We start from the raw sequence: 15,884 nt of genomic DNA, 5'->3' as shown, positions 1-15,884 counted from the left end.
CCAAGTCAGGCCTGAGTAAACTTAGACAATATGCCCATATAGGAAATCTACTACTGTTAAACTATATAACTAAAGATGAGAGCTAACTTATCTTACGGAAAACTGAGATGTGAAAATTTTAAAGCTTTCATTACTAAGTTTGGAAATTAAAAATGAAAACAGATCTGTTTCAGAGCATTTTCTTCCATCTATACGTAGTATATGGGGAGTAGTTTCTCATTTGTCCAGAAGGTGGCAGTGTAATATCAACTGCCTGTGATACCCATACCGGCTAGAGAATTGGCATTTCTCTTGTATAGCTGCGGTATGTTTGTATTGTTACCTTTAAGAATACTTAAAATTTTGTACAAATACCACTGATTTATTCATTATCTTATTTAGAAGTTGTATGACCGAGTTGGTTTATATGTATTTAATCGTTAAGACTCAAGTTTGTTAAGAAGGAAATGGGCAAATAAACCTCTGGCTAGGATATTTTTAAGTCTCCTTGTGTGTTGAGTGTATTTGTTTTTATTCCAGGGTGCATATTATTGAAGTTTTCAAAGACTAACACCTAATAACTATCTTGTCTAATATGTATCAGTTAATACCAGTTAAATTAAACGTGTTATTAAGAAAGTGATAATAATTAGGAGATTGCTATTTGTTTTTGATTTAGTGGATATTTTTTCCTTTTTCCTTTTTTTCTTTTGAGGCTGGAACAGTGAAAAAATAATTCAAAACCTCTTGATCAGAAGAGCTCCAGTGACTCTTCTTCCCTCCCTCATTTCAAGCAGGAGGATGCTTTTTCTTCTTAACATTCTCCCCCAGCACTCTGAATTAGAGATTTATTTGCAACGAAAAATCAATTAGTCCTAAATTTATTCATGGATTTCAGGTCCAGCGATCAATGCAAGTCCACTCAGTGGGCTCAAGGGGACCTAGTTCATCCCAGTTAATGTGTCTGAAGGGGAATTACCATTGATGCTGTTTTTTTCCCTTTAGGTCAGAGATCAGATCTCGCTGTCACGGACTGCGGCAAGTAGGAATGACTTCACCCTGCAGCTACCCAAACTCCACCTGGAGACCTTTGCAATGGAGGGGCTCAAGGGCGGACCAGAGGTGGTAGCGTGCCAGGTTAGAGTCTAAATAACATTGTTTGCTACTGAGACGTGTAGAAAAATAAATTGCACTAACTGTAGAGAATGAAAGCCTCAAAGTATTGTGAATAACTTAAAGGAGATTCAAATAATTTTTCTTAATTTCTCTTCTACCATGGAACACTATTTCACAAATAAATGGTTTTTCTTTTCTTTACAGCCTCAAACTGGCCTATGAAATAATCCAGAAAAAGATTTTTTACTGAGGAAAAATATGTGTTTTATAGCTAAGTACAGTATGTAAAGAACATGCTTTCCTGTCAGCAGAGGACAATAAGACCCTAGGCTGTTATCTCCTTAAGCTGGCCTCAATTTGTAGCTCTTCCTTGTTTTTTTTTTTTTCCTTGTTTTAAAATAAATCACTTTTCGATAAAACTATCAAGAGACATATTTGAAAATTTTCAATGTTAATTCCAAAGTGGAGCCAACATTTCTTATGTGGCAGTGTACTTTAAGCAAATGTGGTACTGTACTGTACTTTGCATTAAAGAGCATTTATTTACTCCTTCATTTTTAGTTTTAATGAACAACATAGTATGTGCAGACCAGGTTATTTCCTTTATAAAACTCAAAGCCCCAAATCATGAAACCCCAAGTAACTAAAAAATAAACCTAACAAAGAAAATATTTTCAAAAACATACTCATTTTAGATGCTGCAGATCTCTTTCTGATTGAGGCGACTCCTGTGTTACTATGAGCATTTCTTCCTTCAGGTTAGGACATGTTTTTTTAATTGGACAAAACAAAATTTGATATGCACTTTATTCACCTTTTAATGCCCAATGCCTTTATTAGAGAAACCTATCAACATGTAAACTGTAGGAAGCCTGATATTTCAACAGAGTTTGTTGTTGTTCAATAGCAATCTAGATGTTTCAGTGTATCTGAAAGATAAATATCTCTTAAAACTCAGTTTCTGTTTCACATTTTGAGGTTTAAAATAAACTTTATCATTCTTTATAACTCTGTGAAATTTTAATTTTGTATAAAAATTAATGTCAGTCCAAGTGGGGCTATGTTAATTTTTTTACATGCTCCATACTCTAATTTAATTTGCTGTTAGTACCCAAATTAATGCTCTACAAAGAAAGAATACTCATTTCTCTCATTAGATTGTCCACCAATATATTTTAAATATATATGTGATTTAAAACTAAGAATTTTAAATATATATGTGATTTAAAACTAAGCATAAAATATTTTTATTTTCAGTTATAGGCTAAAATACTATACTATTATTTAGTACGAGATTAAGATGTACATTTTAAATTTGCTTATCATTATTTATGAATACATTGTAACCACAAATACAATATGATTTGAAATTTTTCTAGTGGCTGTAAAGTAATCCTTTACTTGGCTATCTTGATTCAGAAGCTCAGAGGGCTTAAGTACTTGTCATAATTTGCAAATAATGACTTCCCTCAAACTGTAGATTTGGGTGATTTGGAAAGAGACTGATCCTCACACTGCCATATTTTGGAGGAAAAGCACGAACTCTCTATGGTTCCGACATCAGTGAATAGCAAGGAGGAAATGTAGAGACCCCTATTTCAAACTACTATCTTTTCCAAGTTCTAATAAAAATGCTTATGCACATCGCCAATATCTAAACCCTTGGGCACATTTTTGCACTGACATGTCGTGGTGTACATTGCAGATTAGTCATGGATATTGTAGTTGATTATTCCATGCAGAGAAGAACACGTGATTTGAACCATAACAGTGTTTTTTACACAGACCCAGACAGACACACAGACACACACAGAATTGGTAATACGCTTTGGAGTACTTTGAGAAGAAAGGCTCTGTAGTATTGATGATCTTCATTTTACTATGAGTAGCTATCATTTCAGTGAGTACTTACTATGGACTAGGTATCATGCTTGCTTTCTTAAATACATCGTATTGTTTACTTTTCACAATGGATCTGTCAAATATGGCGTTCTATGTCAAATGATGGCTTCATTTCCATTTTATAACTGCAAAACAGTTCCTATAACAGATAACTTGCCTCAGATCAACAGCAAGTAAGTGGCAGGGCCCAGAGCCTGAATTCAAGCATAGGTGTGTTTAACTGCAAAGCCTAAACTGGTAAAATCTGATATTAGATGAAAATCTAGACACTTCTGTTAAATGGTAAGCATACAGCTTTTGAAATATATAGTGGGGGTTTCCTTCCATTTATGAAATATACATCATGCCTCTGTGTAAGACGTGGGTCATAGTTTATGCTATCTCATGGACAAATTCACAGATAAAAAATTTTGTTTCCATAGGACAAACTAATATTATGGAGTGTTTGCTACTTTTCACCTTTTGCAGTATATAAATATGTATATTTATGCTAAGTGGGACTGCATATTTAGGAATGCAGTATTTGTTTAGCTTTGTAGTCTGTGCTGATGAAATGAACTGTTTAGAGAGTGCATGGTCTTTGATTATGTTGAAGAGAGGATCACTGTGGAGGATGTGGTGGTGTATGACCATTTGGCAAGCCTGTGCTGCCATTATTTGGAGCAGTGGGAGCTGTCACTGTCGGTCTTTTCCAGCATGGGAAGCTTTGTTACAGGTATAACCCTGGATGGAAGGGAAGAACAGTGAGCATGAATGAATGGCGAAGAGGATTACCCTTTCTCTCCAGACCCAGAAGAGCATGTGACTGATGCTCTCCTACAGGAGAAAATTCAGTTCAGAAAAATCTAGTCTATAAGATCTGCTAGCTTTTAGCCTCAATTTGCTGAAAAAAAAAAAAAAAAAGTGAAGTCCTACCAATTTCCCAGGCTTGTAGTAGAACTTGAATGAGGGAATGCATGTAAAGTAGAGAACACAGTGCCCACCACAAAGAGAGCAGGCAATTTATGGTGGCTGTCATGATTACAGCAATTATGGGACCCTTGTAAAGATGAAGTTAGCAACAGAAGCTTGTTTTCATTTTAAGGGTGTGTGTGTGTGTGTGTGTGTGTGTGTGTGTGTGTGTGTAGTTTATTTTGAGGAATGGTTATTTAGGGTCTTTTTCTCTGTATCTTTCCATTTGGTTCTTTTATGCTTCCTTGTTTCTTGTTTCTTCAAAAGCTTTAAATAATTTTTGATTAAGATCATCATTAGCTCCTCATTTACTTATCCAGGTTACCTGATGTTCCTTTGAGGCCAGGTCTCCAATGAAACCCTTTGTCTAAACTCCTATGGCAGGTCCAGATCTATTATTACCTGTGCTTTTATCTCCCAAATAATAGTGTATCAAAACTGGCATACCAGTCTACTAGAAAAAAATGAAAATACCTAGATCAGACAAGTTAGCTTTAGCTGAAAAGTCTGGTACAATATGAACGCTGAGGACTTTGTCATAAGAAATATTCTGCCCATATTTTATAGAGATAGTACCTGTTACTCATGGTCTTATACTTTGAATTGTTTTTCCCACAGTAATTAGGATATGCAATACATTTAATATCTGGCAGTTATTAGGCATATAATGTTTGTATGTCTACCCTAATTCAATAACAACAAAGAATATTGCCAATAGTTAACATTTGTTTTTTTTTTTAAATAAGTCTTTTTTTTATTTATTTATGATAGTCACACACAGAGAGAGACAGAGAGAGAGAGAGGCAGAGACATAGGCAGAGGGAGAAGCAGGCTCCATGCACCGGGAGCCGGACGTGGGATTCGATCCCGGGTCTCCAGGATCGCGCCCTGGGCTAAAGTCAGGCGCTAAACCGCTGTGCCACCCAGGGATCCCTAGTTAACATTTGTTAAGTACTTATTCTGAACCCATTACTGTGCTAAGCACTTTACATTTACTATTCCACTCCATGCCTGCAATAGCCATTTGAATAGGTGCCCTGATTTTATCTATTTTATAAAGGAAGGAGCTAAAATTTATTGAGATACAGTAAATTCCTAAATGTTACATATTCAGTGAATAGGGTCCATTCATGCTTTTAATCATACCTTTCTGCCTTTTGTAAATTATGGCTATGTGTGTGTGTGTGTGTGTGTGTGTGTGTGTGTGTGCTTTACGATGGTCAAGAGGGGCAAAGAATAAAGGTAGGGTGTGTCTGTAGAATACAATTTCACTTGTGAGGAAATAGTGGAGAGAATAGAAATCCAAAAGAAGCTAACTGGGAAAGTTACTTAGACTGTATATTTCAGCCTCTTCATCTGTGAAATGGAGATCACAAAAGTCTCTAACTTATCATGTTGGGGTGATAATTCAATGGATTAACACATCTGAAGTGCTCAGACAGTGACAGGTACATTGTAAATACTTGGTGTCTTCTAGCTGCCCAGGGACAGGAACCCTTCACTGTTTTGTTCACTGTTGCCTTATTTTGTTCACTGTTGCAATATTCTTTAGGATAAATGAGTGGAGTGGTTGCATTTAAGGTTATGTACATTCTAAGGCTTTGATACACATTCTGCAGTTGTCCCTGGAAGAGACTTCCAGTTTACTCTGAAATGACTTCTCTTAGCTCTCTGGTTTCCTCCTTAAAGTATGGGTCTTTATTTTCCATGACTAAAGGGAAGTGTTACTTGCTTTTTATAATTTAGATCTTCCCTGATTTTTAGATAACCATTCTTGGAAGGTTCTTAATTTACAGAGTTGCCAGGGTTCACTCAGTAAGGGGAATACATTGTGTGACTGCTGTTTGTTTCACAGATACTGTTTTTCATTTATTACTGGGGTGCGTAAAACTGCTTTGAATGTTTGATATTATTAGAAATCTGACCTTTGGTAAGCGGGATCATTTTAGTAATAAGGTATCAAAAAGATTTTGAGGTCGTCTAAAGTTTTTAAGAGTTTGTGCAACTCTCTTTAATTTCTAAAATCAAAGTATCTTTTAAATTAAAAAAACATAAAATGGGGATCCCTGGGTGGCGCAGCGGTTTGGCGCCTGCCTTTGGCCCAGGGCGCGATCCTGGAGACCCGGGATCGAGTCCCACGTCGGGCTCCCGGTGCATGGAGCCTGCTTCTCCCTCTGCCTGTGTCTCTGCCTCTCTCTCTCTCTTTCTCTCTCTGTGACTATCATAAATAAATAAAAATTAAAAAAAATTAAAAAAAAAAAAACATAAAATGATTTTAGACTTAGGTTGTGAGATCAAATAGAGTGTTGGAATGCTACCTTCTTCAAAATTTAGAAGGTACTGTCCAGGGAAGAGCAGAGCTGTTTGTTAGGGAAAGACATTTAACTGGAAAAATCATATAGTTCATGTGAGAAGAAATGCATTTTGATGAAAAATGCCGTCCTTTGCATCACCTATATGCTTGAGGGCTGTTGTATATAGTTCCACAGAATATAAGTTGTGCCAACGAGGCCTCTGAATGACGTAGATTTGAGGCCTGACTTGAGGATGAATATAAGAATTAGTGTGTTTACTTTTTCTGTTGACACCAGGAAGAGTAAATGGCGGTTTCTGAGGTAGTTGTCAAAAAATTGTCTGAGGTGAGTTGTCAGAAAAACATTTTTGTTATTTGCTAGTTAAAAGTTTAGAATTCTGGGGGCACCTGGGTGGTTCAGTCAGTTAAGTGTATGACTCATGATTTCAGCCTATGATTTCAGGTCATGATCTCAGGGTTTTAAGATGGAGATCCCAGTGTGGAGCCTGCTTAAGACTCTCTCTCTCTCTCTCTCCTCTCTCTCTCTCTTCCCCTCCCTGCTTGTGCGCACACACATTTTCTCTAAAAAAAAAAAAAAAAAAAAAAAAAAAAGTTTAGAATTCTGCTTTGCATTTAAACTTATTGGTTGTTAGTCATTGTAAATCAGGCCTCATGGTCCTTGATCTGTATCTTCTATGATTCTTGATGACCAAGAAAATCTAGCATGTCCATCATTACTAGAGCAGTTTGATATCACTGCTTGTCTTCTCAGCTTCCTTCTCTCCCTTCTTCCTTTCTTTTCTTCTTCTGCTTATTTGATTTGCACTTGGTTTTGGGGGCTGTAAGGGTGGTAGTGGAGGGGGGGAGGGGAACACATCAATCAGAATTCTAGGGCAGAATGTTGAGAGTAACAATGTCAAATTATACCTTTTATTGGTCCAGATGTTTTACTAGGTGATACATACTACCATTCTTTTCTTCATCCTTATACTTTATTTTTTAAAAGACTTATTGTAAAAAGAGATATTTTAAAAATATTTATTGTTAAAACATAGCTCGGGTACTAATGGCTAAGGTTTCTAAAAAATATCTTTTAAAGCTAAGGATTATGGGGGTGCCTGGGTGGCTTAGTTAGTTACGCATCCAACTCTTGATTTCAGCTTAGGTCATGATCTCAGGGTCGTGGTATTGAACTGCATCAGGCTCCACGCTCAACGTGGAGTCTACTTGAAGACTCTCTCTCCCTTTGCCCCTCCTGCTCTCTCTCTCTCTCTCAAAAAAAAAAAAAGCTAGGAATTATAAAAAGTTCTTTTAAAAATATTTAGCAGTTGAGATATTTTACATCTTCCATCATGGATTTAATTTCATATTGGTGGTAGTTGAAACAACAGAGTTTTTTTGGTTGTTGTTGGGACTTTCATCATTGCCTTTTGAAAATGACAGGATGACATGTGAGGACAAGGAAATACATCTGTATAAAGCTTCTATTACATAGAATCTCATATTGTGAATCTCCTAAATCCTTACTCCTTAACTCAGCTAAAAATATGAATTAGTCCCTCTGGGAATGATCTGGTATCAGTAATCTGAACGGACGTTAAGTAAAATCTGATAGGAATTCTTTACAAACTAGGCATGATTCATAAAGTCATTTTTTCCAGTTTTGTTTTTAATAATTTCTTCCTTTGTTTATTCTAAGGAAGAATATTTAGGGAGAAGATAAAATCATAGAGTCTGTATCCCAGGAGTTTGAAGCCATTATGCAGCTTTACTCCAAAGTAAGAGCCAGCCATAGAATAGATGAAATACTTCCTCCGTAGTAGATTCAAATTGCACAGTTGGCAGGAATTGTCATTATTTTATCCAGTTGTGTTTTTTTGCAAGGATTACACAGTTGTCCTATCTTGTGAAGGATGAATAGGCTGGAAGTGCTACTGGAATTCTAGGCCAGAATCACTATTTTCTGGGGGGCTCTTGGCCCTCAGCTCTTCGGGTGCATCAGCTTCTCGCCTGGAACAAAGAGGTGATGATTCCTGTCCAGTTGCATCTTGGGGCAGTTGTGAAGGTCATGACGGATGTGAAAGAGGTTTGAAGATTAAAATTGTATGCCTTTGAATATTTGGCATACAAACATTCATTGATCAGGTATGAGCTTGCATAGGTTTCAATTTCAGATGAAGATTTTTGTCCTTCTAAAAACAAGCAAGGCAGTCAGATTATGGGGAAACTGGCAACAATGAATCTGCAGATTTCAGTGCATCTGAGTTTGCTGGAAACATGGTGTCGATCAGAATGGGAATTACTTTGTTAAGAGCATAGCATTTCGAAGAGGTAAGATAATTCTGTTTGTGTGGGGAAAAGGCAAGCAGCATACTATTGGAGAAAGACCGTGTGACATTCCGAACGCCTGGATTCAAGTCCTGACTGCAGGTTCAGGGTTGAGTTCTCATTTCCTCTGCAGGTGTGGGAGGTGCAGCTTTTACTGCTTTCTTTCACAGGACAGTGTGTTGGGGAGGTGGTGGTGGAATCAGATGGGAAAATATGCATGCAAGGATGCTTTTTGCATGGTACTGTGCTGTATAAACCATAGGGAAGGGAACTGCAGACAGGCCGGGAGGCAGAACAAGTGACTTCAGTACATCAAGGAATGTTTTAGGGTTTCTGCTCTTGAGGTTTTTGACTGATGATTTATTTGATGCAGTTTTCACTTTAGTAGCAGAACAGGGTGTTCACAATTTTAGTGTTGCCTCATTTCAGTATAAAGCCATGGTGAACACTTTGAATATACTTACATTTGAGAAATTATTACACAAAGTAATTAAGGAATTACTGCTGTTCTCATATTTTCCTCTAACTCTGTGGCCTTTATTTACAACCATTTATTTTTTAGAGGGACTTCAAATTCCATCTCTGAAATGACAGTATTTGCCTGCGTGTGAAATGTTTCAGGCACATTTAGTCAAAAACGAACAAAAACACAAAACATAAAAGTACAGAGCTTTTAAAAATTATTATTTTTTTGGTTACAGTATTCAACACTAGGTAGCTCAAAGCAAAAAAACTGCAAAGTGATACGAACATAATTTCTTTGTCATTAATGTTAAGAGGCAAAAATCGAATCCCAAACTTGACCCTTTCAATATCTTTCTTTTCTCATTTTTGAAGCCTATTTAAGTATAACCTTACCAGATAATACCTTTTAATACTTATTATTGAGAGACCGAAGCCTGTGAGCGCTTGAACTTTCAAGTGCTGCCACAGAATTGCTATTCATTTTAGCTACTTGGACAAAAAACAGTGTTTGATGGACTGCCTAGGTGAGGACCTGGAAAGGGAAGGGTTATCTACAAATTGAGTGAGTTTATTATGGCTTAGTGATTTGCTGATTGATTTCATTTGCTGTCAGTTAAGGCTCTCTTAATGTCAGTTTTCTTTGCATAATGCCTCGAAATAAAGACTGATGAAGTTCTTCAGATTGATGCCGCTTATATAAACTGACCCTGATTTGCCCTATTTTACATGACAATTTAAGTGACGGCACTTAGAGGAAAATACAGCAATGAATATGCAACTTAAGGATTAAGGGAAATGCAGTGAATCATTCAGTCTAAAACTAGGTACAAAAGTAATTTCTGGTAATAATTCCACAGATGCCTTAAGTTTTATTAAACAGACTGTTATTACTTTGAAGTGTGTGTGTGTGTGTGTGTGTGTGTGTGTGTGTGTGTGTGAAGAGAGGGGGTGCGAGTTGAATTGAAAAAGAACTGAAAGTGATCCTAAATCTTTTCAAATTATGGTAATCTTTGTCTCCGCACTAAGTTAAACTTGGAGTTATCAGAATCACAGTGTTAAGAAATGTTTTATTTGAGGTTGCATAAATGCTGTAATTTAAGTAACCAATGAAATGTAGGGTGAGTAATTTTGGAGCTTTAAATGCTTTTTGTTCAGTTTCAGAACCTTCTAACAGTAGTAGTACTGCCTACCCCCTCGCTGCCCCCTAAAGGCCACAAGTCTCATCATGTGTACTAAAAAAAGGCATTACTTTTGGGAGGCAGACTAACTTCAGAAGTAACTCAGTGAGGAAAACATGAAATGCTAAACATTTTCACCTCTTTTCTGAGTGAGGGCTACTTAACTCACACTTGCCCCTTTTGTCTGGGGGATATCTGATCCTACTTCAGGTGTTGCAGGGCAGTATTTTGTTTAGAGTATATTTTATAGTACATATTAACTAACATGAACCTGACTTGGTTTAACCTCATGAGAATTGAAAGGGGAGGACATAGGAGAACCAGAGTGGCCCCATCAATTGAACATCTGACTCTTGATCTCAGCTCAGGTCTTGATCTCTCAGGGTTGTGAGTTCATGTCCCACATTAGGCTTCATGCTGGGCATGGAGCTTACTTTAAAAAAAAAAAGCATATTGAAAACAAATCCTTGAAGTAGGTTCTATTCATGTGGTGGGGGCTTCGCAAACCAACATTGAAGCCTAAGTGGTATACGTGATATATTTAAACGAGGCACATGTTCTATATTTGCTAATAAGGATTAAAATGGTCCTCAAGCCTTAGATCTTTGGTTGAATGTTATCTTGAGGAATGATTTACCCAGAAAATTAGAAGGCTAAAGGAAGAAACTCCATGTTTTTAATCTTCCTAAAATTGAGAAGGAAATGATAAAATTAAAACATGCAGTTTAAACTTGTACATGTATTATGTCATAAGACAAAAGAGGAAAATATAATGTTTGTGAGACATTTAGTGCAGCGTCTTATGCAAAGCCACCAAAAGATAGCAGTCATTATTATTATTGTTGTTGTTAATTTTTAGAGAGAAAGAGGTAGTGCGGGGTGGGGGTGCAGCAGAGAGGGAGAAAGGGAGAGAATCTTAAGCATGGCTCCCAGCAGCCCAGGTGGCTCAGTGGTTTAGCGCTGCCTTCAGCCCAGGGCATGATCCTGGAGACCCAGGATTGAATCCCACGTCAGGCTTCCTGCATGGAGCCTGCTTCTCCCTCTGCCTGTGTCTTTGCCTCTCTGTCTCTCTGTGTCTCTCATGAATAAATAAATAAATAAATACAATCTTTTTAAAAAATTAAAAAAAAAGGCATGACACCCAGCATGAGGCTCAATCTCATGATTCTGAGATCCCCATCTTAGCTAAAATCAAGCGTCAGACACTTAACTGACTGAGCTACCCAGGTGCCCGAGTCATGATTTTTATTATCGTGAGTTGAGGAATGTTATATTCTTCATGAAGTGAAAGGGAATTCTTTGAAAGTTTTGGGTTATTACCAAGTTTATAATTACTGCAAATTAAGAAGTTAGATGATTTCTTGTTAGCATTGAGCAATAGATACAACCATGACTGATAAAGAGTAAATCAGGGACTATTGCAGGTATTTTTCTTATTATGTCTTTATGGTAGTATACTATGGGCAGTGGATTCTGGGTGTTCAAATCCATGACTAAGAAACAAATGATCACAGGTAAGACGTTCGTGAAAGAATTTGTTAATACAGAAGTTACCAGTTTACTAATGCTAGCATGAATGTCCACTTAGATTGCATGTAAAACACTTGCTGTACAAAATAGTCATGTCCATCAAATTTCTCTGATTATAGATTTATACCAATCTGAATAATTACCTTAAATCTTCAGACTTGCCAAATGAGAGTTTAAGAAGAAATTTACATGTAAAACTAACAACACAAGCTAGAAAACTTCTGAAAAATCATTGACACATCAAATCTTATACGTATGTTGTATATATATATCACTTTTCTTATCAAAAACATAGTACATACAAGAATACTCATTTTAAGTATTTCATTATATTGAACACACCAAAATTTCCTTATTTAAATTAAAAAAAATTATTTAAATTCAGGATGCCTGGGTGGCTCAGTGGTTGAGTGTCTGCCTTTGGCTCAGGGCGTGATCCCAGGATCTGGGATCAAGTCCCACATTGGGCTCCCTGCATGGAGCCTGCTTCTCCCTATGCCTCTCTGTGTGTGTCTCTCATGAATAAATAAATAAAATATTTAAAAAATTATTTAAATTCAATTAATCAACATATAGTGTATTGTATTTTTTTAAAGATTTATTTTTTTAAATTTTTAAATTTTTTTTATGTTTTTAAAGATTTATTTATTTTAGAGAGAGAGAGACCATACCCCCTTCCCTGCTCTCTCTCTCTCTAAAAAAAAAAAAATTGATTTGATTTTGACATCCTTCCTTAATTTTTGTTTGGTTGTAATAATTAGCAGGCTAGCTAGAAACTGTGTGTGTGTGTGTTGATTTCTAGCTCCACTGAAACTAGCAGACTATTGTATCAGAATTTTACACAATAAATCATTAATAATTCATTAGAATCCTTTTGCTTGTTAGATGTATGTACTCCAATGAAATCATGACCCTATAAATATAAGCATATATAGTAACAATCTCAAGTGATATAATTTTTTTATAACATGAGAGTTGTTTCTCATCATTCAGGTCCACAACTCCAATCTGATACTCTGATAAGAATTTGATACACTTGTTTGTAATTTAGTTAAATCGAATATGAAAAAATATCAATATAGTAACAGTATTATTAATAATAATTCCAGCTAAATGGCTTCTTTTAGCACATCTGTCCAAATTAATGTAAAGATACCAATTATAGATGTCTTTTGCTAAGATTCATAAGTAAAGCTGACAGTTTTATATGAAAAGAGGAAAGATGAAGCATTCAGTGTTGTATGTATATGTGTATGCATTTTCTCTGTATGTGTAAGTGTAGCTGAGATCAATTGCACTCTCTAAAACTTGTTTGTTTTGAAATAATGGACTGAGCAACAGTCTTTAGGTAGTGAACAACTAGCTCCCAGTCCTGTAAATCACTTATTTCTGTAACTTTTCTCTTTGTATTAACACTACTCCTTTAAGGAAATTTGCATACTGAATCCCCAGAAGATTAAAATGAGGTTGTGTCTTTGCTACACTACCATATTTGATTAAAGCAGCTGTATCTTTGTAGGTTGATTATGAAACAGACAAATGGGAAGTGCTGGTTATCACTTTGTTCCGTCTCCCAAAAGTGTACATCAGAGATTATTGGAATATAAAGTGCCCTTTGTTAAGTCCCAAATATCTTTTGAAGAAGATAAATAGGCACTCTCAGTACAGTCCACATTATTACTGAAATTGAAAGTCTCACTAACTCTAAAATGAAGAACCATGCCCATAATACGCTGTTAATTGAATCAAGGTGAAAGAGTATATATGGAACTCCTGCTCAGTGTCCAGCCCTGCGCTTGACAGACGGTTGGATGATAGAGGATGGATGTGCAGTCAGGGAAGAGGAGTTACAAAAAGGAACCTCAGATGTTACCGTTCCTAACATAAGAGGAACAAAACAAGCACTTATATGGGAACCATGAAATGTGCACACGCATGCCAGTAGTCTTTGGAAAGTGGAAAGGTGGGGAGAGCCTCAATGTATCACTAACCTGGTTTTATAATCTTCTAAAATTTTTTTTTAAAAAATAAGAGCCATTTGGCTTTTTTTGGGGGAAATAATCTGCTCTTTTAGTGTTTTATTTACTCAGTTTCAATATGAAATTTAAACATGTATTATTCTCCCACCTTAGAAACATGTGAATCAGAATGTGCCATTCCTTTCTTAATATATAACTAGAAAAAAAAAAAAACTAGATGGCTGCCCATCACCCTTAAAATTCAAACTTCTCATTTTGCCTTTGGGCCTTCATGATCTGGTCCTTGCCTCTGTTAACATTCTGCCTTTCATTCACTGAGTATGTAGCAGTACTGACCTTTTTGCTGTAACTTGAACACCCAGAACATAGTCCCATGTCTGAGGCTTTGAGCTTGCTGGTCCCTTTACTTGGCATGCCTTATGCCAAATCTTCATGAGGCTTGCTCCTTCATTTGTTCATGGCCTTACTTAAATGTCATGCAATGGAAGCCTTCTCTCATCGCTAACTAAAGTAGCCAGCCTTCTGCCTTCATACTTCATAGCCTTGACCTTGACCCCGTTTAATGAACAGGACCAAATATATTTGTCTATTACTTGTCCTTCACTAGAATGTAGGACCCATGAGCACAGGATTTGGTCTTCACTGCTGTATCCTCAGCACTTAGAACATAATAAGTGCTAAGAAATATTTTTGAATACATTAATGAATGAACAGATTTTTCTCTGTAGTGGCCTCTGTAAGAGGCAGAACTGTGCATTTTAGGGAAAAGAGCAAGGAGTTTGGAATTAGATGGATCTCTGATTTCCAGTTGTGCCACTTATTAGCAATGTGCTCTTTTTTTTAATTTTTATTTATTTATGATAGTCACAGAGAGAGAGAGAGGCAGAGACATAGGTAGAGGGAGAAGCAGGCTCCATGCACCGGGAGCCCGACGTCTCCAGGATTGCGCCCCGGGCCAAAGGCAGGCGATAAACCGCTGCGCTACCCAGGGATCCCAGCAATTTTCTTAAGAAAATTAGTTATGGATTCTGAGCCTCAATAGCTTTATAGGTAAATGGTGCTAAATACTTCCTGTTTTGCAAGTACAGGCTAAAAAGATTATGCATTCTGCCATGGAAAGCAGACCGTGTTCAGATTTGTATGTATGTTATTTAGAGAGCTAGAAAATGTCCTTCTTTTGGTTGAGTCTAAATCTTGCTGCACAGGTGTATCTATTACTTAAAATAAGGAGGGAATAGTAGTCAAGTAACTCTGATCTCCAAGGACTGTACTGTTAGGTATCAAAAGTGCATATAAACATTTCTGCATGTCAGTGCCAGATGCTATGGTTTTGACATTTGGACAAAGCTAGACTGCCTGAATACCAGCTCACACCATTCACAATTGAATCCAAAAATTTATCTGTACACTCATGCCACACTGAGTCTTATCTCTCTCAATAGCATCCAAAGCAGCCTAATAATCCCCATTATTAAACTACCATGATGTCAAGACATAGTAGACGCTCAAGAGTGGAAACTATAATAATTTATTTTTTTCCTGAAGGAGAGCTAAAGTAATGAGGTTGAGCTTCTTCGTGGTTTCCTATGACCCACAGTTAATTCTATGTTAGGCACTAACTAAACTACTCTAATTTTATCAGTCTTTGTTAATTAATAAACCCAGTGCCAATTGTATAATATTCCAATATGATGAACATATGGTATGTTGCTTAAAATTTTAAGTCCTAAAGCAAGGTAATTATTATTACTAATTTAGCAGTTACCTTCTGAGAAACTTATTTCTTTTAGAATTTTTCAAATCACGGTTCTTTTTTATGACCTCATGTCCACATGCAAAAGTTTCCAGGAGAAACTTTTCTCAGTCTCTGATTATTTTGGTGATCTCTTCCATATTCTTATAGGAAACCAATGTCACTACTTATCCCTTTGGTCTTCCTTTACCTTAACCTTTAGCATAATAAAAGCATTAATCACCATCCGCCTGGAAGCCGCATTTAGCCTCAGGATTGGCTTTGATTCAGTTCTGGTTGGAAATAACATATTTGAAAGAGAATTGGTCTTGTTTTTGGCACATTTAAGTTGTATATGCCATGGTTGAGTGGAGGCCAGAAAAAAGTTTAGAGGCTAAACATGATATAAAGAAAACATCATTTAAAAAAAA

At 36.5% G+C, this 15,884-nt stretch overlaps 1 protein-coding gene across 10 annotated transcripts in view; it reads left to right on the top strand.

Annotated features, from left to right (window-relative positions):
• The window catches only part of CCDC171 (coiled-coil domain containing 171), a 396,084-nt gene that overhangs the window by 232,202 nt on the left and 147,998 nt on the right, over positions 1 to 15,884 (top strand). For 9 of the 10 annotated variants that reach the window (XR_008661460.1, XR_008661461.1, XM_055302495.1 and 6 more), the window contains one exon: positions 985 to 1,116. Coding sequence is in view for 8 of the 10 variants with exons in the window: in XM_055302495.1 (XP_055158470.1) it covers positions 985 to 1,116 (132 nt within the window). In the remaining 2 variants the exon portion in view is untranslated. Of the gene's footprint in view, positions 1 to 984; positions 1,117 to 1,299; positions 1,372 to 15,884 lie in introns of those variants that run through there. The other variant, XM_055302500.1, reaches the window with a different exon arrangement.

Source organism: Nyctereutes procyonoides, unplaced genomic scaffold (assembly GCF_905146905.1).
Source record: "Nyctereutes procyonoides isolate TBG_1078 unplaced genomic scaffold, NYPRO_anot_genome, whole genome shotgun sequence".
NCBI classification, from domain to species: Eukaryota; Metazoa; Chordata; class Mammalia; order Carnivora; family Canidae; genus Nyctereutes; species Nyctereutes procyonoides.
Note: the sequence above shows the minus strand (reverse complement) of the source record. Positions and strands in the feature narration are given on the sequence as shown.